Source organism: Canis lupus, chromosome 30, assembly GCF_011100685.1.
Source record: "Canis lupus familiaris isolate Mischka breed German Shepherd chromosome 30, alternate assembly UU_Cfam_GSD_1.0, whole genome shotgun sequence".
Taxonomy (NCBI): Eukaryota; Metazoa; Chordata; class Mammalia; order Carnivora; family Canidae; genus Canis; species Canis lupus.
In genome coordinates this window covers 21,147,447-21,171,938 of record NC_049251.1, presented here as the reverse complement: position 1 = coordinate 21,171,938, position 24,492 = coordinate 21,147,447, and the positions used below count along the sequence as shown (strand labels likewise).

The 24,492-nt window shown below is 34.6% G+C and overlaps 1 protein-coding gene across 3 annotated transcripts in view; it reads left to right on the top strand.

The window, feature by feature from the left end:
- The window catches only part of DNAAF4 (dynein axonemal assembly factor 4), a 74,557-nt gene that overhangs the window by 8,429 nt on the left and 41,636 nt on the right, over positions 1-24,492 (top strand). For all 3 annotated transcript variants that reach the window (XM_038580478.1, XM_038580479.1, XM_038580477.1), the window contains exon 4: positions 16,084-16,315. In XM_038580478.1, the coding sequence (XP_038436406.1) occupies positions 16,084-16,315 (232 nt within the window). The remainder of the gene's footprint in view (positions 1-16,083; positions 16,316-24,492) is intronic.

The following is a 24,492-nucleotide window of genomic DNA, read 5'->3' as shown; positions in this document are numbered from 1 at the left end:
AGCATCTGACTTCTGCTCAGGCCGTGATCTTGGGGTCCTGGGATTGAGCCTTGAATTGGGCTCCCTCTCCCTCTGTCCCTCCCCCCTCAAATAAATAAAATCTTCTAAAAATATATTTTTTTAAAATTTTTTATTTAAATTCAATTAGCCTACATATAGTAGTTTCCAATGTAATGTTCAATAATTCATCAGTTTTGTCTAACACCCAGTGCTCATCTCATCATGTGCCCTCCTTAATGCCCATCACCCAATTACCCTATCCCCCAATCCACCTCCCCTCCATCAACCCTCAGTTTGTTTCCTATAGTTAAGAGTCTTTCATGGTTTTTCTCCCTCTCTGATGACATTCAGTTTTCCTTCCCTTACCCTATGATCCTCTATGCTGTTTCTTATATCTCACATATGAGTGAAACCATATGATAACTGTCTTTCTCTGACTGACTTATATTTCACTCAGCGTAATACCCTCCCTCTTCCTCTGCCCCTCTCCTCTCTCAAATAAATAAATAAAATCTTTTTTAAAAAGTTTGCTTCTCTATCTTGCTGTCATGAATAATACTACAGTGAACATGGTATGATAGTATAGACATTTCTTGGAGATAGTGGGTTTTTTTTTTCGAAAATATACACTTGTCATTTATATATCTTCTTTGGAATATGACTAGACAGATCCTTGATCCATTTAAATGTTTATATTTATTTTCTTGCTACTGAATTATATGAATTTTTCTATATTTTGCATATCAACCCCTTACTGGCTAGTGGCTTGCAGATATTTTTCCCATTCCGTACATTATCTTTTCATTTGTTGATGTTTTCTTTGCTGTGCAGAAGCTCTTAAGATGTTGTTTCACCTTTTTTCTTTTGTTGCCTTTCCTTTAGTGTCAAGACTAAAAAATCATTGCCAAACGAATATCAAGGAACTTACCATCTATGTTTTCTTATAGAAGTTTTAGGTTTCAGATCTTACATTCAAGTCTTTAATCCATTTTGAGTTTTTGTACATAGTGTAAGGCAGGGATCCAGTTTCATTCTTCTGTATGTGAATATCCATTTTTTTCTAGCACCATTTATTAGACAGACTATCCTTTCATCATTGTACATTTTTGGTGCTTTTGTCAAAAATTAATTGATCATACATGCACAGGTTTATTTCTGGGCTCACTGCACAGGTTTATTTCTGGGCTCACATGCACACGTTTATTTCTGGGCTCTCTAGTATGTTTCATTGATCTGTGTCTCTGTTTTCATGGCAATACCATACTGTTTTAATTACTATAGCTTTGTAATACAGTATGAAATCAGAAAATATGATACCTCCAGCTTTGTTCTTCTTGCTCAAGATTCCTTTAACTAGTTACAATCTGTTTTTGGTTCCATACAAATTTTAGGATTGTTTTTTTCTATTTCTGTGAAAAATGACATTGGAATTTTGATAGGGGTTGCATTGACTCTGTAGATCACTTTGGGTAGTATGGACATTTTAACAATATTACTTCTTCCAATCCATCAACATGGAATATTTTTACATTTATTTGTGTCTTCTTCAGTTTCTTTCAGCAATGTTTTATAGTTTTTAGAGTACAGGTCATTCATTTCTTTGGTTAAATTTGTTCCTAAGTATTTTATTTTTTGATGCTATTGTAAATCAGATTTTCTTCTTAATTTTTCTTTCTGACAGTTTGTTATTAAAAACTATCAGAATTAGATATTTGTTATTATTAGAAACTAGTAGAAATGCAACTGATTTTTTTATATTGATTTTGTGTCCTGAAACTTTACTGGATTTGTTTTTTTTGTTTTGTTTTTTTTTTAATTTTTATTTATTTATGATAGTCACAGAGAGAGAGAGAGAGAGAGGCAGAGACACAGGCAGAGGGAGAAGCAGGCTCCATGCACTGGGAGCCCAATGTGGGATTCGATCCCGGGTCTCCAGGATCGTGCCCTGGGCCAAAGGCAGGCGCCAAACCGCTGCGCCACCCAGGGATCCCTGGATTTGTTTATTAGTCCTAACAGGATTTTTTTTTTTCCTTTTGAGTCTTTAGAGTTTTCTATGTATGTCACTTGCGAACACAGATGCTTTTATGTCTTCCTTTTCAATCTGCATGACTTTTATTTCCTTCTCATGCTGAATTGTTCTAGCTTAGACTTTAGTACTGTGTTGAGTGGAGATGGTGAGAGAGCGTATTCTTGTCTTGTTCCTGATCATAGAAGAAAAGCTTTTAGCTTCTCACCATTGATTATGATGTTAGCTATGGGTTTATCATATATGGCCATTATTATGTTGAGATATGTTCCATATAGACCTAATTTGTTGAGAGTCTTTTTTTTATCATGGAAGGATGTTGAATTTTGTTAAGTGCTTTTACTATATTGATTGAAGTGATCATATGATTTTAACTCTTCATTTTTTTAGATTGGTATATGACATTGATTGATTTGCATATATTCGAACCAGCCTACATCCAGGGGATGAATCGCATTTGATCATGGTGTATAATCCTTTCTTTTTTTTTTTTTAATTTTTATTTATTTATGATAGTCACACAGAGAGAGAGAGAGAGAGAGAGAGGCAGAGACATAGGCAGAGGGAGAAGCAGGCTCCATGCACCGGGAGCCCGACGTGGGATTTGATCCCGGGTCTCCAGGATTGTGCCCTGGGCCAAAGGCAGGCGCCAAACCGCTGCGCCACCCAGGGATCCCCAATCCTTTGAATCAATGTACTGTTGACAATTTGCAAATATTTTGTTGAGAATTTTTACATGTATATTCATCAGGGATATTGGCCTACTGTATTTTTTTCTTGTAGTGTCCTTATTTGACTTTGGCACCAAGGTAGTGCTGGCCTCATAAAATGAATCTGGGAGTGTTCCCCACTCTTTAGTGTTGGAAGATTTTTAAAAAATGATATGTATTAGTTCTTTCTTAAATATTTGGTGGAATTTACCAGTGAAGCCATCTCATTCTGGACTTCTCTTTGTTGGGAGGTTTTTTACGACTGATTCAGTCTCTACTTATAATTGGTCTGTTTAAATTTTCTCTTCATCATTCAGTTTTTGTAGGTTGTACATTTCTACAAATTTATCCATTTCTTTTGGGTTTTCTAATTTGTTATATCATATTCTTGGTGGTTTCTTCTGATCCTTAGTATTTCTCTGTTATCAGTTGTGATGTCTCCTCTTTTATTTCTGATTTTGCTTTTTGAGTCTCCTCTTTCCTTAGTCTAGCTTAAGAGTTGTCAATTTTATTTATCTTTTCAAAGAAGCAGCTCTTAGTTTCACTGATCTTTTCTGTTGTCATTCTTGTCCTACTTCACTTATTTCAGCTTTGATTTTTATTATTTTTTTCCTTCTTCTAATTTTGGGTTTAATCCACTTTTTCTAGTTCCTTAACATATAAAGTTAGGTTATTTATTTGAGATCCTTTTTTTTTTTTCTTAAGGTAGAGGTTTATCAGTATAAAGTTCCCTTTTATAAATTGTTTTTCCTTCATCACATAAGTTTTGGTATTTTGTGTTTTCATTTTCATTTGTTTCAATATACGTTTTGATTTCCCTTTTATTTTCTTCTCTGACCCATTTGTTGTTCAGGAGAATGTTGTTTAATCTCCATATATTTGTGAATTTTCATTTTCCTCATTGCTGATTTCTACTTTTATGGCATTGTGGTCAGAAAAGATGCTTGAGATGATGAATAGTCTTAACATTTTAAATACTTTTTGGTCTAACATATAATCTGTTTTGGATAGTAGCCATCTTAGTAGGTGTGAGATGTCATTTCATTGTGGCTTTGATTTGCTCCTCAATGCTATTTTAATTTGAAATGTATCTTTGAAACCCACCTGTTACCTTCATTATTATCTCTGAGATTAAAACCTAAGCTGAAACCAAGAGTCAGATGCTTCATTGACTGTGCCACCCAGGTGCCCCATTTTTCCTACATTTAATTTCTTTTTGCTCTAATAGGAATGTACTAATTTTATGTGTAAATCTAACAAATTTCTAAGCATGTGAGATATTAACTTTACTCATTAATGTGGTAACATTAGAAAAGGCAGTATTCTCTAAAACTGCCTTTCTTATATATGCATTTTGTCAATTATGCTGACCTATTTCCTTTTTGTCTAAGTATATTCCAGGTTCACAGCATTTGTATAGAAGTAGACTTTTAGCAATCCTACATATGTCTACTTTTACTTCAAGCTTTTTCATCTTTTCCAGAGGCATGGTTAAAATTAATTAATTAATTAATTAATTTTACCCATTAGGGTATTTGTTGGCTTTCAAAAGAACAGTGTGTAGAAGAAGAAATACTTTTATTTAGAGAAAAATTGAAAGAACTGAAGTTGTTGAATGGTTCCTGTCTTCTCAACAGCAAAATCGGTTGAGATGGAAGTAGCAGAATGCAGTTAGGCATCTCTAAAAAGGAAATTGCAAAAGTCAATCATCAGAGACAAATAAAATTATTACTGAGAACCAAGGATGAGATAAAGGGCAGGATACAAAAATATATTAACTCATTTTCAGTAGTCCAAACCTGGTTTGAGAAGCAGTTTTCCTTCTCCCTCAATTCTGTCATTGTTTCATTTCTTGAATTTTTTTAAAGTATTTATTCTTTTTTTTTTTTTAAAGATTTTATTTATTTATTCATGAGAGACACACACACAGAGAGAGAGAGAGGCAGAGACACAAAGAAGCAGGCTCCATGCAGGGAGCCTGACATGGGACTCAATCCGGGGTCTCCAGGATCATACCCTGGGCTGAAGGCGGCACTAAACCGCTGAGCCACCGGGGCTGCCCTAAAGTATTTATTCTTAAGTAATCTCCATACCCAGCATGGAGCTCAGACTCACAACCTGGAAATCATGAGTCCTGTGCTCTACTGACTGAGCCAGTGAGGCACCTTTGTTCCTTGAATATGAAGGCTAGTCAAAGGGGAACTTTGTAAAATACATAACATTAAATACATCAGTACTGTCTCTGTGTATAGTAAACTTGGGTACTGGCTTAAGGAAAATTTCTCCATCAGTAAGCTGAAACTGAATCTTTAAAAGGTACCAAACGATCATGACAGGGTTGTGAAATTATATAGTGTAAAAACAGATTTTTCTACCACATAATAACTTCCATTGAAGGAGAGAGAGAACCAACTAGCGTAATGAGAGTTTGCTTTTATCCTTGTGTACATGTGTAGTTTCCAAGTTACTTACAAATTCTTAGGCTTTTATAGTAAGTTCAGATGTCAATTTAATGAAGTAAATTTAAAAGGACAATAACTGGGCAGCCCGGGTGGCTCAGCGCTTTAGCACCACCTTCAGCCCAGGGTGTGATCCTGGAAACCCGGGATCGAGTCCCATGTCAGGCTCCCTGCATGGAGTCTGCTTCTCCCTTTGCCTGGGTCTGTGTCTCTCTCTCTGTCTCTCTCATGAATAAATAATAAAAAATAAAATAAATAAAGAGAGAATAACCTATGTCCAGATTTGTTGGAAAGCTGAACAAATTCCTCTCAGTAATTCATGAGTTTTATTTTTGGTTTGTGAATTAATTAGCCATTGGCTCTCCTTATAGCTCTTACTGTTTTCTTTGGGCCCCTTTCACCTATTTTGAAAATCTGCCAAAGGGAAAAGAGAAGTGTCTTAGTTGGCTCAGGCTATCATAACAAAAAATGACAGAGTGAGTGGCTTAAGTGACAGAAATTTATTTCCTCAGTTCTGGAGGCTGGGAAGGCCAAGATCTAGGTGTGGGCCAATTCACTTTCTCATGAGGACTCTTTTTCTGACTTACAAATGACTGCCTACACACTGCATTCTTACAAAGTGGAGAGAGAGAGAGAGAGCTCTGGTGTCTATTTCTTATAAGGACACTAATGCTGTTGTATTAGGACCCCACCCTTATGGTCTCATTTAACCTTAGGCCTTATCTCCAAATATTGTCACATCTGACAGGACTTCAACATGTAGATTTGGGGACCATGATTTAGTTCACAGTGGGAAGAGAATTAAAATAAAAATCAATTTTGTTACATTTTAGCTTTGGCTGTAACAGATGCTTATATCATTCTTAAACATCAGATTCTCATTTCCATAGAACACAAACAACTACATAATTTCAGAAGTTTACAACTTCCAAGAAAAATTTAAAAACCTTATTTATTAAACTTCAGACTGAATTAGTATTTTAATTTTCTTTCTTAAGGGAATTCATTGTTAGAAGTATATACAGCTACATGTGTATGATAATACTTTATGGTATTCTTACCTGGGCCACCTGGGTGCCTCAGTTGGTTAAGCATCCAACTCTTCATTTTGGCTCAGGTCGTGATCTCTCAGTCATGGGCTCAAGCCTGGAGTCGGGCATTTTTGCACATTGTCTATTTTTTCCATTAGAATTCTTAACATATTAAACAGTTATTTTAAATTTCATGTCTGATCATTCTGTGTTATATCTTGAATCTGGTTCTGTTGATTATTGTCTTTCTATGTTGTGTTTTTCTTGCCTCTTGACATGTCTTGAAATTTTTTTGTTGAAAGCTAGATATGTATTAGGTGGTAGAAACTGAGGTTATTAGGTTGTTGGGGTATAGATTTATTTTAATGTGGCTGCTATGTTTAATGTTAGCTGTGGCTGTAGATATGAGAGGCTTTAAAGGTCTCTAGTGCCTTTTTTTTTTTTTTTTTTAAACTCCTCCTTTGACTCTTGGCTTCTTCAACTGTTCCTCCTCTGAGGGAGTCTTTATTGTAAGATTCTCTTATATAATATACTCTCATTATCCTAGAACACTTTCGGTGTGGTAGTACATTACAAGGGAGGGGAAGCGTCCATAATCTTTCAATTCAATATCACTTTTTTGGGGGGCCTATAACTTGGGGCTGTGATCTTTACAAGTCTTCCCCTGGTGAGGCAGCTTTTCCGCACTGTCTCCTATTCCCTTCCTTGGCTGTAGTGCCAAGGTTTATTTTCTTGAATCCCTGACTATTAACTATTTTCTTCTTTCCTTAGGTGGGGGACAGGAAGTCTGGAGAAGACTGGAGTGGGAGAGATTCTTTTCCCCCAGCAGGGATAAGGGACTTCTGCTCTGGTGGGGTCCTTTTTTTCTGGATAGTAGGTCTTTAAGGAGAATGCTCTGGATATTTCTGTAAATCACAATGATTATTCTTCCCCTCCCTTTGCCAGAGACTCAAAGTTATCCTATCCAGAGCTTCACCATTGTAGCCTAATGAGGTTTCTGGAGGTGAAGCCCACAAAAATATGGGGGCACTCCTTAAGACTGGGGCCTCAAAGAGTTTATCCTTCTCCTACTAGTCCACCCTTAGGCTCCAGTATTTTGTCAAAATTACCATTTAAGTGTTCCTACTAGTTTATAGCTCTAGTTACTTTTGCTACAGGCAAGCAGATCCTTGTCTTTTGGGATACATCTTTCTCTCCAGATTTCAAGGTAGCTGTTTGCCCTGCAACTTTCTTCTCTGATGAGTCCAAGAACTCTAGTTTTCAGTTTGTCTTTTTTTGTTGTTGCAAAGATTGGAGTGACAACGTCTAAGCTTTTTGCATGTCAAAGCTGAAACTAGAGCCCCTTTATAATATATATATTCAGGTTGCTATAATACTTAAATGGTTGCTAGATGTATCTTTAAGTTATAATAATCTACTTCAGGTAAACACTGACTCAATTCCAATAAGACATAGCAACTTTGCTGTAATACAACACTATTATCACTATTATCTTTGGGCTGCTTTGCCATTCATGTATATATATTTGTTATAACTCAACAACACCTGTTATAATTTTACTTTGAAAATTAGCACTTTTTAAAAAATCACAGGTTTTTAAAGAAATAAAGAGGAGTAAAGGCAAAAAAGTCTGTATTGTCTTTTCTTTTCTTGACTAAACAATGTAATATACTATCAGCAGTCCTCTTTTCCTCCCTCATGATTTGTTTGTTTTATAACTGGAAATGTATATCTTTTAGCCCCTTTTACTCATTTCACCCAACCCAGCATTCCATCCCTGGCAACCAGCAGTTTGTTCATGGTATCTAAGAGCTTAGGATTTTTTTGTTTTATTTTTTAAAAATTTTTTTATTTATTTATGATGGTCACACAGAGAGAGAGAGAGAGAGAGAGAGAGAGGCAGAGACACAGGCAGAGGAGAAGCAGGCTCCATGCACCAGGAGCCCAACATGGGATTCGATCCCAGGTCTCCAGGATGGCGCCCTGGGCCAAAGGCAGGCTCCAAACCGCTGCGCCACCCAGGGACCCCCGACTTTTTTGTTTTAGATTCGATATATAAATGAGATCGGATATTTGTCTTTCTCTGTTTTGCTTCACTTAGCATAATGCCCTCAAAATCCATCCATGTTGTTGTAAATGACAGGATTTCATTCTTTTTTTTGTGGCTAAACAATATCCTATTGTGTTTATATTCCGAATTTTCTTTATCTGTTCATCCTTTGGTAAATATTTAGGTTGTTCCCATGTCTTGGCTACTGTAAATGATGCTGCAGTAAAGCTGGGGCAGTGCATATATCTTTTGAATATGTGTTTTCCTTTTCTTTGGAAGTAAAGTTACTGGATCATATGGTAGTTCTACTGTTTATTTTTTGAAGAACCTCCATATGGTTTTCCATAGTGGTTGCACCAATTTACACTCCCCCCAACGGTGCACAAGATCTGTATCCTCACCAACACTCGTTATTTCTTTTCTTTTTGGTTTAGCCATTCTAACAGGTGTGAGGTGATATCTCACTGAGGTTTTGATTTGCATTTCCCTGGTAATTAGTGATGTGAGCATCTTTTCATGTACTTGTTGGCCACCTGTATGTCTTCTTTAGTAAGATGTCTATTTGGATCTTCTCTGTTCATTTTTTAATTGAATAGTTTGTATTTTTGGTGTTGAGTTGCATGAGTTCTTTATATATTTTGGATATTAGCCCCTTATCAGATATTTTAATTTGTAAATATTTTCTTTCATTCGGCAGGTTACCCTTTCATTTTGTTGATGGTTTCCTTTGCTATAAAAGCTTCTTAGTTTGATATCCCCATTGTTTATTTTTTTGCTTTTCTCATCTTTGCTTTTATTTTTTTTTTTTTTTTTTTTAATTTTTATTTATTTATGATAGTCACAGAGAGAGAGAGAGAATGGCAGAGACACAGGCAGAGGGAGAAGCAGGCTCCATGCACCGGGAGCCCGACGTGGGATTTGATCCCGGGTCTCCAGGATCACGCCCTGGGCCAAAAGCAGGCGCCAAACCGCTGCGCCACCCAGGGATCCCCTCATCTTTGCTTTTAATGTCAAATCCAAAAAACATCATCAAGACCAATTATCAAGAAATTTACTGCCTATGTTTTCTTCTAGGAGTTTTATGATTTTAGATCCTACATTCAAGTTTTTAATCCATATTGAGTTAAATTATGTGTTTGGTGTAAGATAGTGGTCCAATTTTATTCTTTTGCATGCAGATATCTAGTCTTCCCAATATCATTTGTGAAGAGATTGTCCTTTCTCCATTATATATTTTGGTTTCTTTGTCTTAAATTAATTGGCCATATATGTATCCGTTTATTTCTGGGCTCTCTATTCTATGCCATTGATCTATCTGTTTTTATGCTGATACCATACTTTTAAGTTTCAGTTACTATAGCTTTGTAAAATAGCTTGAAATCTGGGGGGTTGATGCCTCTAGCTTTGTTCTTTATCAAGATTGTTTGGTTATTCAGGGTCTTACATGGTTCTGTGCAAATTTACTGTTGTTTTTTTCAATTTCTGTGAAAAATGCCTTTGGAATTTCAGAGATTTCATTGAATTTGTAGATTGCTTTGTGTGGTATGGACACTTTAACAATATTCTTCTAATTCGTGAGCATGGAATATTCCATTTATTTGTGTCTTCTCTAATTTCTTTCATTAATGCATTAATGTCTTATGGTTCTCAACATACAAGTCTTTTACCTCCTTGGTTAAATTTATTTTTAGTCTTATGGTTTTCAACATACAAGTCTTTTACCTCCTTGGTTAAATTTATTTTTAGGTATTTTATTCTTTTGATGTAATTGTAAATGGGATTGCTTTCTTTTTCTTTCTGAAAGCTCATTATTAGTATACAGAAATGCAGCAGATTTTTTTTTTAACATTGATTTTATATCCTGCAACTTTACTGAATTTAACAGTTTTTTGGTGGAATCTTTAGGGTTTTCTTTTCTTTCTTTTTTTTTTTTAAGATTTTATTTATTCATCAGACACACACACACGTGCGCGCGCATACACACACACAGAGGCAGAGACACAGGAAAAGGGAGAAGCAGGCTCCATGCAGGGAGCCCGATGTGGGACTTGATCCTGGGACTCCAGGATCATGCCCTGGGCCAAAGGCAGGCGCTAAACCACTGAGCCACCCAGGGATCCCCTCTTTAGGGTTTTCTACATATAATATCATTTCTGCTGCAAATAGTGACAGTTTTACTTCTTCCTTTCTGATTTGGATGTCTTATATTTCTTGCTTTGACTAGGGACTTCTAATACTGTATTGAATTATAAGTGGTGAAAGTTTGTATTCTTGTTTTGTTCCTGATCTTAGAGGAAAAGCTTTTAGCTTTTCACCATTGAGTGTGATGTTAGCTGGGAGCTTGTCATATATGGGGTTTCTTACACTGAGGTATGTCACCTCTGTACCCACTTTGAGAGTTTTTATCATAAATGGATGTTGAATTGTATTGTTTTTTTAAACTTCTTAAATTGTGATATAATATACATTACATAAAATTTATTATTTTATTCCTTAATTGTTCAGTTCAGTGGCTTTAAATACATTAATGTTGTGCTACTTTCATCACCATCCATTACCAGAGCTTTGTTCATGTTACAAAAGTAAAACACTGTGCCCATTAAACAATAATAACTCCCCATTCCCACCTTCCCTCAGACCCCCACTTTACTTTCTGTTTCTATGATGACTACCTTAGGTACCTCATGTAACTGAAATCATACCATATTTGTTCTTTCATGACTGGCTTATTTCATTTAGCATAATGTCTTCAAGTTTATTACATAATAGCATGAGCTTGTGTCAGAATTCTCTTCCATTTTAAGGCTGAATAATGGTCTATTTATATACCACATTTTGTTTATCCATTTGTATTGTTTCTTATATTTATGGACACATTTACCATTTCCCATGCTCTTCATTCCTTCTTGTGGATCTAAGTTAGTGTCTGGTGCCCGTTTCCTTTCAGCCTAAAGAACTTCCTTTAGTATATCTTGCAAGGCAGGTTTGCTAACAATAGATTTATTTAACTTGGAATATGTTTATTTCATCTTCATTTATGAAGAATGGTTTTGCTGAACATAGAATTCATAGTTTATATATTTTTTCCATCAGTATATCGAACATGGCATTTAACTGTCTTCTGTCTTCCATTGTTTCTAATTTGGAATTAGGCTTGTTTGGATTGTCATTTCCCATATATGATGAACCTTCTTTCTCTTGCTACTTCCAAGATTTTCTTCTTTGTTTGGCTTTTGTATTAACTTAGCAGTTTTCACTAAGTTTTATCTAGGTATATCTCTTTGTGTTTATCTCTTTGTATATATCTCTGGGTTTCTTGAACTTCTTGTTTTCATCCAATTTGACAAGTTTCTGTTACCAATTACTTTCTGAACATTTGTTGGTTGAAAACTATACCATTTGTTTTATTTACTTTTTCAAAAACTATACATTTTAGTTAATAGATGATAGCAATTCTGGGTTTTGTTTTATTTTTGTTTATAGTTTACTTATTGAGGGCTGTTTATTTTTTAGTAACTTGCCTGTACTTTGTGAAGTGAGTCTAGTCTCCTTTGACACACAGCTGCTGATGTCTCTGTTAAGTTTTTTAATTCTTTTTTTTTAGGCTGGCTTCCTTAGGAATCTTTCCTGTGTCTGCATAACTTAATTGTTAACTAATGATATGGGCAGAGGTGGTAGAGGCTCCCACCCTTTGCTGATTGGTTTATGGATAGCTTTTAGAATACATTCGAAGTTGGAGCCAGTTTTCAGACTTTCCTTGGCTTCATTTTTATTTTTTTAAGATTTTATTTTTAAGTAATCTCTTACACCCAGCATGAGCTCAGACTCACAACCCTGAGATCAGGAGTCACACGTTCCACTGACTGAGCCAGCCAGGTGTCCTGCCTTCTTCACTTTATGCCAAGCTTCCTCCGGTCTCCCTAACAAGTATATAGCTTTCTGTTTAGCCAGAGTTGTATGGTAAGCTTGTCATAGACTTTCTGTGGTTTCTTCATTTACATGATCTTCTTGTTAATTTTCTGACTAGTCAGGCACTCACCTTAACCAGGACTTCAACTGCAGACCCCAATTTGAAATTTTCCTTATTCATTACCAACCAAGTCTATCACTTTTATCCACCAAAGCCATGGATTTTCACCTCCCCACCCTGAAATGAGTCTACCCTTTTTGCCAACAAAGTTGTTGGGTTTTTCTTGCTAGTTTCATGTTGGCAGAACTGCCAGTCTCATTCAAGCTGGCAGTGGGTGGTTGGCAGCAACCTCAGGCAGGGCACAGCATCTTACTGTTTTTACCTGTAACTTTAGCATTTATTCTAGAATGAACACTTCTCAATTTGCAGGCTGTCTTTGCTTAGTTTCCAGTGCTCTGAAATGGTTCTCTTTGATAGATTTGTCCAGCTTTTACTTGATATTTGTGCATGGGAATTGCCAACCCCTTAGTGCCTCTATAAAATCTGTACTTTTTTTTTTTTTTTTTTTTTTGCAGGTGAATTTCACATTTACCTATCAAGCTCCCTAAGAAGTACTCTTGGTATTTTGATTAGATCTACATTGACTTTATAAGTTAATTTTCACAATATGAATATATTTACATTATTGAGATTTCCGTCGGGGAACATGGCATTTATCTCCATTTATTTGGACTTACCCCTCAGTAAAATCATTGTTATTTATTTATTTATTTATTTATTTATTTATTTATTTGAGAGTGTGTGTGCAAGCAAGGAGGTAGGGGCTGAGGGAGAGGAAGAGAGAGAATCTTAAGCAGGATCCATGCCCAATGTGGCTCAATCTCACAACCCTGAGATCATGACCTGAGCTGAAATCAAGAGTTGGACGCTTAACCAACTGAGCTACTCAGGAGCCCCCTCAGAAAAGCTATTTAACATACAGCTAGGACTTACTCATATTTTGTTAAGTTTATTCTTGACATTTTAAAAATTTGTTATCAGTTGCTAATGAAATTATTTTTCCATTTTATTTTTCTAATTGTTTATTGCCAGTTTGTAGGAAGGTAAGTTTTTATGAGTTCATATAAGTTGATCTTGTATATGACTACTTTGCTGAACTTAACTTTTCTAATAGTTCTAATAGTTTGTCAGTTTGTTATTTTGGTTCTTTTAGGTAATAAACTATGTTATTTACAAATAATGACAATTTTATTTCCTTCTAATCTATATTTATATTTTTATATTTATTTTAAAAATCTATTAAAACATAAAACTTTAATACATATAAAATTTTATATTTATTTTAAAAATTCTATTGTATAGGTTGTGATCTCTAGGAAAGTAACAAAACAGTAGGCATACTGGATTTAATGACTTTGCTAGAAATATTTTTAATTCTTCACCATGAAGTATGACATTATAGGAGTCATTTTATTAAGCTAAAATTTTTCTTTTGTTCCTAGTATCAACTGCTGTTTTGGCATGTACTAAGATCACATTGTTTTCCTCTTTTGATTTCCTAATATCACAAATAAGAAATGTGCTATTTTATCAAGATGCATTATAATTTTAATTCCCTCACTTCAATTTGCTAATATTTTATGATTTTTGCATGTAATTCATAATATGTATTGGCTTATAAAGAATAATGCCTTAATAAACTAGACATTCATTCCAAATTAAGTATAGATTTCCCCTTCTTCAGGAATTTGGTTTAGGACCTGTTCATTATCCCCCTATTATTTACATTTGCTGTCTATATTAAATTAATACTCCACACTAAATGGCATCTTTTTATTTTTAATAGTACAAAGCACTTAAAATTCAGTTTCTTCGTGTGATGATTGTTTTTTTTTACCTTTCTGAGTTTTCCTGTTACTATACAGTCCTTTAAGTGCTATGTTTCCCATATTATATTTTTTAATAAAAGAACTTCAAGAATTTTTAGTATTTGTCTGTCATTCATATATTCAGTCTCCCCTTTCCTTTTATTATAAGGAATTTTGTAGTATTCTTGTTTTTCTCTTCATTCTAGTCTCTCACCTATTCTATGAAGCCTTTTTTGATCCCTCCTCTTTCCCATTACCTCCTGAAGAGTTAGACTTTTTTTTGTTTCTTATAAAACTTATTATAAATTAAGTTATACATGTATGTATATATATAGTTCTCTCAATTACCTCACCTTTGGTGTAATACCATAATTTTCCTATTCCTTTTGGTTATAAGGACAGTCTCCTCTTTGGTAATTAAGACTTAGTCTTACACATTTTTAAAAACTTCTCAAAATTCACTCCACTTATAGGAGTTATGAGGGATTGAGGGTGTTCTGACTCCACACACTTTTCCTTTCTTCCATGTGTTGGGGCAGAGAGGAAGCAGGAGAAAAGGCAAACCCATCATTAAACTGGGTGAAGTTTTCATCTTCTCCTTTTAGGTTGTGGCTGCCTCTGGCTCACACTGACTGGTCATCATGCCCTGTTGTCAGGCATTTAAAGGCTGGCTCATTGCCACATGTAAGATTCTTCCTGGCCTAACCTACTGGCAGCTCACTGACGAGTCTTTGGACTTAGAACATGTAAAAATTATTATCTTTGGTGCTTCGTTTACGCCTTATATGCAATTCTGGGACTATAGGAATCTCCTGTTCAGTAATATGTGAAATTTATTTTAAAGCCAGTGTTCCACAGTCCAATAGGAAAATAACAAACAGTCTTCCAGAGGAGGGTATTAGGTCACTAAAGAACACTTCTTTAGTGCAGTTTCATACCTATGTTTATTCTGTATCCTGAAATAATTCAGCCTCTAGGAAACTTCATCCCAACATGTTATTCTAGAGCTGTGCCAAAGGTACTATTTAAATGTAAATTAATTTAAATTTACATTAATGAAACTTGATGAAATAAAAATGTAGTTTTTCAGTCACATCAACCATATTTTAAGTGCTTAATAGCCATGTGTGGCAAGTGGCTTCTGTATCAAATAGCACAACATTACCATCATTGAGAAAATATCTATTAGCCACTGCTTGTCTAGAGGACAGGGATGAGAATTTTTGTTTTCTAGAGGATAGAGGTGAGAATATTTTGTTACCACAGGAAAATCAGACACATAGAATCAATTATATACACCAACCAGTTACTCTTTCACAAGATTTTCTTTCCTTGCCCATATGAAGGAAGTCTGTGAAAGGGAGAAAAGTTAGCACACTCCTGTACAATGTACTGCTTTCAAATTCATCTGATAGTTAGCTTTTCTTGTGGAAACTTCAAGTAATTGTTACTGCAAATGTAGTTGGCAGCAGCATTCGAAGTTCAAACATTTCCACCCACCATAGACAAACCCCCTAGTTTATCCTTCCCATTTCCTTTCTTACTATTCCCTCATTCCTTTGGGGAAGGTTGGCACAACTTCAGTCCCAAGACAAGGGGAGACTGGCATAAGTAGAAAGGCAAATGTGTGTGTGTGCGTGCATGCATGCATGTGTGTGCGTGTGTGTGTGTGTGAATTTTGGGAGAAGTGAGTTGATTTTTAGAAAAATAATTTTTTTTTACCAAACCCTTAGATATCATTTAACTGAATGCCTGCCCCCATTTTACATGTGATAAACTGAGGCTAGAGAAGATTGCTCAAAATTTTATCAATAGTTAATGGTAAATCTGGAACTAAAAAACTAAAACCTTTATTCCATGACATTCCATGACATCATTTATCGTTCCCATTTTAATTTTTAATTCACTATTCTGCTTCATATACAATGACAAGAGTTTAGAGGTAAGACTAATTAATTATAATGAATTTATTATTTTTAAAGTGTTGCATTTTGTATATTTTAAGGTTTTGATAATTGTAATTTTTCAGATTGAAGAAGAAGAGAGGAAAAAAATAGAAGATATGAAAGAAAAGGAACGAATAAAAGCAACTAAAGAATTGGAAGCCTGGAAAGAATGTCAAAGAAAAGCTGAAGAACAAAAAAGAATTCAGAGAGATGAGAAATTTTGTGAACAAGGAAAGAAAATTGAAGAAGAGAGAAACAAATTAAAACATAAGAGCCTTACTAAAATTTCGGAATCTAGAAATCTTGCCACGAAAGGTATGATTACTTTAATATTTTCTGGGAAAGTGAGTCCATTTGAAGTAGACATATCCCTTTTCTTTGTAATCTATTTACAATATTAGGTCATTATTTTGGTATACTGAGAACAAGTACTACCATATAGAGGCTAAGGTGAAGGATTTATTTCTTCCTTTAGGAAATAGTGACATTTTCAAAATACAATGAGCAAGGATTCAGTGTTGTTTTTGCTTGCGTGCTTCATTTTGAAATGTATGCTGGTGTGGTTAAATAAGTGTTTAACTCAGATCCAAAAAGACTATTTGTAGACTAGTAATGCCAGGGGCATTCATTTATTTCTTTAGAGAAAAGAAACTAGGAATTTCATTAAAGACTTTTTCCTCACATGACTCAGGAACATGAGTGCTATTGCACAAACTTAGTTGTAAGCAAATAGGAGCTCATCTCACATTTGATCCTGATGTGTTCAGAAATAAAAGAACATATTTATTTATTGATAGCTAAGAGTTTGATTTTATATGATTTTAGAATATTAAACTTTGTTTCAGGTATATTTAGTAGTGGAACATTTTGTAATAAAATCACTTATATAATAATAATAATTAATTAACATTTATTGGGTGATCTCCCTATGCCAGGTGACTTTATTGGTATACCACCCAGTCCTTAAAACAACACTTTGGAATAAGTGCTGCTATTCTTATTTTAAAGGAAACAGATATTCAGAAAAAATAAACAACTATCCAATAAGTAAACCTGTGGGATTTGAACCCACATCTATCTGGATCTAAACCTATGCTCTAGGCTATATGTCTTTACTACTTTAAGTAAGATCTAGTGTGTTGAAAAGTCAATAAATGAAACTATGAGTTAGGAACCATGATAATTCCCATTTTCCAGGTGAGGAAAGGCACAGAGAGTCTTACCAGCCCAAGGTAATACTGCTAACAAATGGCAGTCAGAATTTGGACTCAAGTGATCAGGCTTTAGAATAGGTGACAACTGCTGTGTTATATTGCTACATGGCTAAGACAGGCAGATTAGCCATGTACATTATTTAATTCATAACATATTTTAGCAGGGTCTGTCTGTATTATATGGAGATATTTTCACTCACAAATGTGTTAGGGAAAAAGTACTCAACGTGTATAATCCTGGTTTGGAAAACTATTACCTTCTAAGGCATCCCAAAGCCTTACAGTAACTTTCAAGAGTGATTCAGTTTGTGCTTGATAAAAATATTACTAGTGATGAAAAAGGAAAACCTCAGAAGTTTTAATTACCAATCCCATAATATAAGGCACACCCCACTAATTTTATCTCTTAACGTGAAGCTAGAAGTCTTAGCTATGACACAATTACTTTGCAGGCATAGGACTTAAAATGTGGTATGAACTCCATACTCTTCTGGACTTAGAACTGAAATATTGAGTGGTGTCATTTTGAAAACTGCTTAGTCATTTATATTAAGATGATTTTATAAGCAAAACATTTCAATAAGATTTTATGTGGTTTAAAAAATTATCTTAGATGTTTGGAATTTGGGTTATTGTACTCCTGTTCTTTGACACATCAGCAAGTAAGACTCATAATTTGTAATATGAGTATATATAATATATATTAGATAAGCCACTTTTATATACACTATTATAATACAACAGACAAGCCACTATTTTTTTTAAGATTTTATTTATTTATTCATGAGAGACAGAGAGAGGCAGAGACATAGGCAGAGGGAGAAGCAGGCTCCCCATGAGGAGCCCAATGTGGGACTCAATCCTAGGACCCTGGGATCATGCCCTGAGCCCAAGGCAGATGCTCAACCACTGAGCCATGCAGGTGTTCCCAAAGCCACTTTTTATATACAGAATAAAATGGTATGACAGGTGCTGCAGATTTCCTATTGAACAGATATTCTCCCTTTCTTTTTTACCAGCTGAATCATGGTTTGAGGGAGAGGGCAGAAGAAATGTGTTCAGCTAAAAACCTTGTCTCTTGGAAATTTAAATAGCAATTGGATATTTGTAGTAATGAAAGAATAATTACATTTTTCCCTTTAGATGTGATAATGTAATTGTAGTTAGATTTAGAAAGTTCTTATCTCATAGAGATACCAACTGAAATATTTATGGATGAAAAATATATGTCTGAGATTTGCTTCAGAATAATATAGTAGGTGAAAATAGATAGAAGTAAAGATGAAATAATATTGGCCAGAAGTTGATAACTGATAACAGTTGATAACTGAAGTCAGGTCACAAATGCATGACGGTTAATTATTCTATTCTATCTACTTTTGTATCTGTTTGAAATTTTTTGTTATAAAAAGGAAAAAATGGATCCCTGGGTGGCTCAGTGGTTTAGCGCCTGCCTTTGGCCCAGGGCGTGATCCTGGAGTCGTGGGATCGAGTCCCATGTCGGGATCCTTGTATGGAGCCTGCTTCTCCCTCTGCCTGTGTCTCTGCCTCTCTCTCTCTCTCTCTCTCTCTCTCTGTCTCTCATGAATAAATTAATTTAAAAAATCTTTAAAAAAAGAAAAAATAAGGAACAAAGCACATCAAATTATTTCTACAAAATAATTTTAAATTAGTAAAACAAAACATAGCAAAGCAAAACTCATTTACCCAGACTCTCTTGTAACTAGAGATAGTCCAGTGACAAATTCTGACTGATAAAATACAAGAAGAAATCTGCTAAAGATTTATAGAAAAGTATTAATACTTTCTGCTTGTTTCCCCTTTCCTTTTTGGACCTAAGATGAAGGTCTATGCCAGAAAATTCAATAGCTATTTTAAAACCACAAAGAGGTGGGGATCCCTGGGTGGCGCAGCAGTTTGGCGCCTGCCTTTGGCCCAGGGTGCGATCCTGGAGACCCGGGATCGAATCCCACGTCGGGCACCCAGTGCATAGAGCCTGCTTCTCCCTCTGCCTGTGTCTCTGCCTCTCTCTCTCTCTCTCTCTCTGACTATCATAAAAAATTAAAAAAAAAAAAAAAAAGATTGTTAAAAAAAAAAAAAAAAACACAAAGAGGCAAGCCAGACACTAAGAATGATGGAATAGGAAGAAGGAGCTTGGGACATTAATGACATTGCAAAGCTGGTACCTCTGCACTGGATTATCTTCTTTTAAGCTTCTTAAGTGAGAAGATAAACTCATCCTTGATTGAACAACTGTAGTCATGTTTTCTCTTCATGTAGCCTAGAGAACTTTTGACTGATAGAAATGGATAATGGAATGCAAGGTTGGTTTAGCATTTGAAAATCATTCAATGTAATTACCTATATTAATAGAGTAAAGGAAAAACATATGGTCATTTCACTATTGCAGAAAGGTATTTGATAAAACCAGACACCCATTTATGAAAAAAATTTCTCAACAAATTAGGAATAGAAAGGTATTCTTACTTTGATGAGGTCCTTCTACCAAAAAAATGTATGGTAAGTTTCATATTTATTGGTGAATTAATGAATGCTTTGCCTTGCCCTGTAGGTTCAGGACCTAGGCAAGCATGTCCACTTTTACTGTTTCTCTTCAACATTATACTGAAGGTCCTAACCTTTACATTAAGACAAGAAGAAGAGATGAGAGCATAAAAGTTAGACAGGAAGAAGTAAAACTGTATTTGTAGGTGACATGATTGTGTATGTGGAAATCCTTAAGAAATTGAAGAATAACTGCCAGAATTAATAACTGAATTTACCAAGATCTCAGGATATAAGATTATAAAAGTCACTTAAAATATTATCTATCAGCAGTAAACAACTGGAAAATTAAATTGTAATTTATTTATAATAGCACTAAAAGAGAAAATACATAGGAATAAATTTAAGAAAAGAAGTGTAAGATCACATCACTGAAAACTGTAGAAAAATTGCTGAGAGATATTTCAAAAGTCCTAAATAAATGTAGTGATAGAGCATGTTCCTGATTTGGAAACTCATTGTTTCTGTATTGGAATATTCCATATTCCAAACATACTGTTAGGATGTCGGTTCTTCTTAAATTTATCTATAGATGTAATGCAATTCCATTAGAAATCCTGGTAAGCTTTTTGTAGAAATTGACAAGTTGATTCTAAAATTTCTATGGAATGTGAATGACCTAGGATAGCCAAAGGGATTTTTAAAAATAAGAGCAAAGATGTAGAACTCACACTACCTGATTTGAAGACTTAGCATCAAGCTACAGTAATCAATACAAGGTGGAATTGGTGAAAGGACAAACATAAAGAACAGTACAGAGACCAGAAATGGATCTACACATGTATGGTTCAATGGTTCAATGATTTTAATAAAAGGCAATTCAATGGGGGGAAGGAAGGTCTGGTACATATGGGAATATCTTTATGGAAACAAATGAAGGTATGCTCTTGCCTCACTGTGTACATAATAGATACATAAGAAGACAAATAATCCAATAAACAAGTGGACCAAAGATTTGAATGGATTTGTCACAGAGGATGATATGACAGCCAATAGACACATGAGTATATATGTTCAACATCATTTGTTAGTAGGGAAATGCAAAGTGGAACTACAGTGAGATACAGTATGTAGTGTGTATGCACTAAAATGATTAAAATGGAAAACTAAAGACCATCAACACAAGTGTTGTTGAGGATATGCTGCAACTAGAGCTCTTGTACACTGATGGTAGAAATGTAAAATGGTACAACTACTTTGGAAGAGTGGTTGGTTCTTTCTTTAAAAGTTAAGTATACACTTATCATGTAACTCAGTCATTTCCTGTCTTCAGTATTTACACAAGAGAGATGTATCAACCTGAAGACTTCTATTCAAATATTTGTGGCAACTTTATCCACAATGGTGAATAACTGGAAATGATGTTCATCACCAGTTGAGTGAATAAACAAATTCTCATATATTCATAAAGTAAAATATTACTCTGCAATAAAAGAGACCAAAACAGTCCAGACTGCATGAAATTCTAGAAAATACCAGCCACTTTATAATGACTGAGAGCACATCTGTGATTATCTGGGGCCAGAGATAAAAGGAAGGGATGAACTTCAAGTGACTATAGGGGACTCTTAGAAGTGATAGAAAATTTCTGTCTGGTTTTGATTTCATAGGTGCAAACATCTGTCAGAACTCATTGAATTAATGCACTTTAAAATGAGTACAGTTTATTTTTTTTAAAAAGATTTATTTGAGAACAAGAGGGAGCATGTTTGCACATGTGCATAGGAGAACTGGGGGAGGGGCAGAAGGACAGGGAGAGAATCTCAAGGAGACTCCCAGCTGAGCTTGGGCCCATGACCTGAGTGGAAACCAAGAGTTGGATGTCTAACCAACTAAGCCACCCAGGCACCCCGAGTACATTTTATTGTACATGAATTATTGCTTTGTAAAATTGAATAAATTTTATTGGGAATACTTTTAGGCAGAAAAGCATCAAATGTACATGATTTCCTCAAGTTCTTGTTATTCCACACTATGCTTAAGGTCAGCCATCATTAAGCCTCCTTTGACATTCCTGGCCCTTGTACTATTGTGTATATTTATAGGAGACTGGGAAAGAGGAATCACTGAGCTTCTAAGTAATTAACTACAGGGGCTGCCTTATCTTGTTAGAAAGAGTTCAGTTACTGGTATCAGACTGCTCTTCTGTTGAAGTAGTTTTGACTTGCTTGCTAAGCAATTAAAGCATTGTAAAGGGAGAGGTGAGACTTTAGGCCATGTGAATCTGTCATTTTTCAGTTTGGAAGAACCAGGAACCCCTAAAGGTAAGGGCAAATGTAATTTTTTGGGGAAAAAAAGGATTAGTTTAAAATGTGTAAATACTGGGGGTTTACTTTCTGCATAGTTGAAGACTGAATGAGATTCTGCTCTGAAAATACAGAAATCAAGTGCAAAGTCTGCATTGTAAAAATATAAATACCAGTTGAAGGGATCCCTTCCTGCACTCCTCTCCCCTTACATGCACATATGCTTGCACAAGCCCAGTGCACCTGGGATGCAGATTCTAGAATTCTTCTATAGGGAAGCTAATGAGTGTAGGATGAAAAAATTCTCACATTTGTAATGGACCAGCTGGTTCACCCTGCTGAAACTTACTAGTAAACAGATTTTAGAGTCATGTACACAGAACTTCCAGTCAGAATGTTTATACTTTATTTCTAATAGGAAGCAATAGACAAGATACAGAAAAATGCAACTTGGAACAACTGAGTAATGCAGGGAACAAAAGAAAACTTAATTATAACTAATGTTTCATAGAGAGGAAAACAAATTTTAATCATTAAACAAGAACAAGAGGCTATAGTAAAGAATATTAAGAGAATAAAACAGTTTGGAAATTTAAAATGTGATAAAAATGAAAAATTTAATAAAACAGTTAGTATATGGTTTGTAATTTTTTCAGAAAGTAGAGCAAAAGGACAAAGGAATTTAAAATAGAAAAGATAAAACAATCAAAATATCCATCCAGGATGTTCAACATCAAATAATAGGATATAAGAAAGAGAGAGGGAGAGACAGAAGAGAGGAGATGATATTACAAAAATTCTGCAAACTTAAATGAATTTCCCCATTGAAAGAGTCTATCATCCACTATGGCAGATTTTATAATATTCATGCCAAAGCACATGAAATTCAGCAACTTTATTTATTTTTTCTTTTTTAGAAAGAGAGAACAAAAGCACATGAGCCAGGAGGAGGGGCAGTGGGAGAGGGAAAGAGACACTTAAGCAGGCTTCACACTGAGAAATGTATAGAATTGTTGAATGATTGCATTATACACCTGAAACTAATATAACATTGTATGTTAATTATATTTTAATAAAAAATGTGTAACTTAAAAAATAATAAAATTTAATTGAATAAAAAATCCCAAAGATGTGTATTCTATTTTTGTTCCTTGATTAATATTAAATTTTTTGTATATGTTTTGGTACATAGATATAATTCTAATTATTAAATTGTAGCATGCATATTAAACAAATATTTAAGGTTAATCTCTACATAGTTGTAAATATTACAAAGAAATTTAGTACATAAATTCCAGTTATACCCATATTCTATGAAATTGTCTAAACATTTTAGTCATTTCTTAGGGGGAAGGAAGATGAATTGACTTCACTTTATTTTTAAATCCCTAAATATAGTCATTATTGTTAGTGTGGGTTTTTTTCCCACTGTATAGTCATACTAGTTTAGATGGATGCATATTTATTTATTTTTAATTTGTCTTTGCTTCTTGTGTTCCACTTCTATGTGGGTTAAATTACCTTCCCCTTACAAGTAAATCCTTTAGTAGTTCTTTAATGAAGATTTGTGGATGTTAAATTCAGTCAGTATATATACTTCTTGAAGGATGGTTTTGCTGGTTGCAGAATTCCACATTGATAGTTACTATCAGTAATTTGAAGATATTTTTCTATTGCCTTTTTGCCCCCTAATGTTGCTGAGAAGTCTGTTCTTGATCTATTGATCCTTTATAAGGTAAGCCATCCTTTGTCTCTAGTTGCTTTAAAATTCTTCACTTTGATGTACTTTTATTAGTCTTTGTGTAGTTTTATTTTTGTTTCATAATGTCAGAACTTGGAAAATACACTTTTATTCAAAGAATGTATGTCTTCAATAAAGTTCTGAGAAGTCCTAAGCTATTATCTTGAAATACCATCTTTCTCTGTTCTCTATATTTCTTGACGCATTCTTTATGTTATCCTCAGATCTCTTCTAGTTTGCATATTTTCTTCAATTATGCCTAATGTGCTGTTAAACTTATTCTAAAAGTTTTAAAATTCAGTGACAATATTTTTCATTTTGGAAGTTCCATCTTTTTTTGTTTGTTCTTTTGTCATTAACTTCTTCATTTTTTATTATGGATTTATCCCATCTTTGCTCTCTAAAATAAACATGTTTAAAATTATTTTAATCTCTTTCAGATTGTTCTATTCTTTCAAATTCTTAGGAAGCCATTCCTCCTGTTTTGTCATGTCTGTTCACTCTCCTTTTGTACTGGATTGTTTCCTCATGTGATTTGTAGTTTTTGATTGTGTTCATCTTCAGCAAGGATTTTTTTTTTATGCGTGCCTATAAAAAAATCTCAGTTGTTCTGGTTTGTGGAAGTGACTTGCTCACAAGGGACACCTGGAGTTTTGATTTCTCACAAGAGACTTTTTTTTTGTGTGTGTGTGTGTCTAAAGCTGTCTAAAGCTTCCTGTCTAAAGC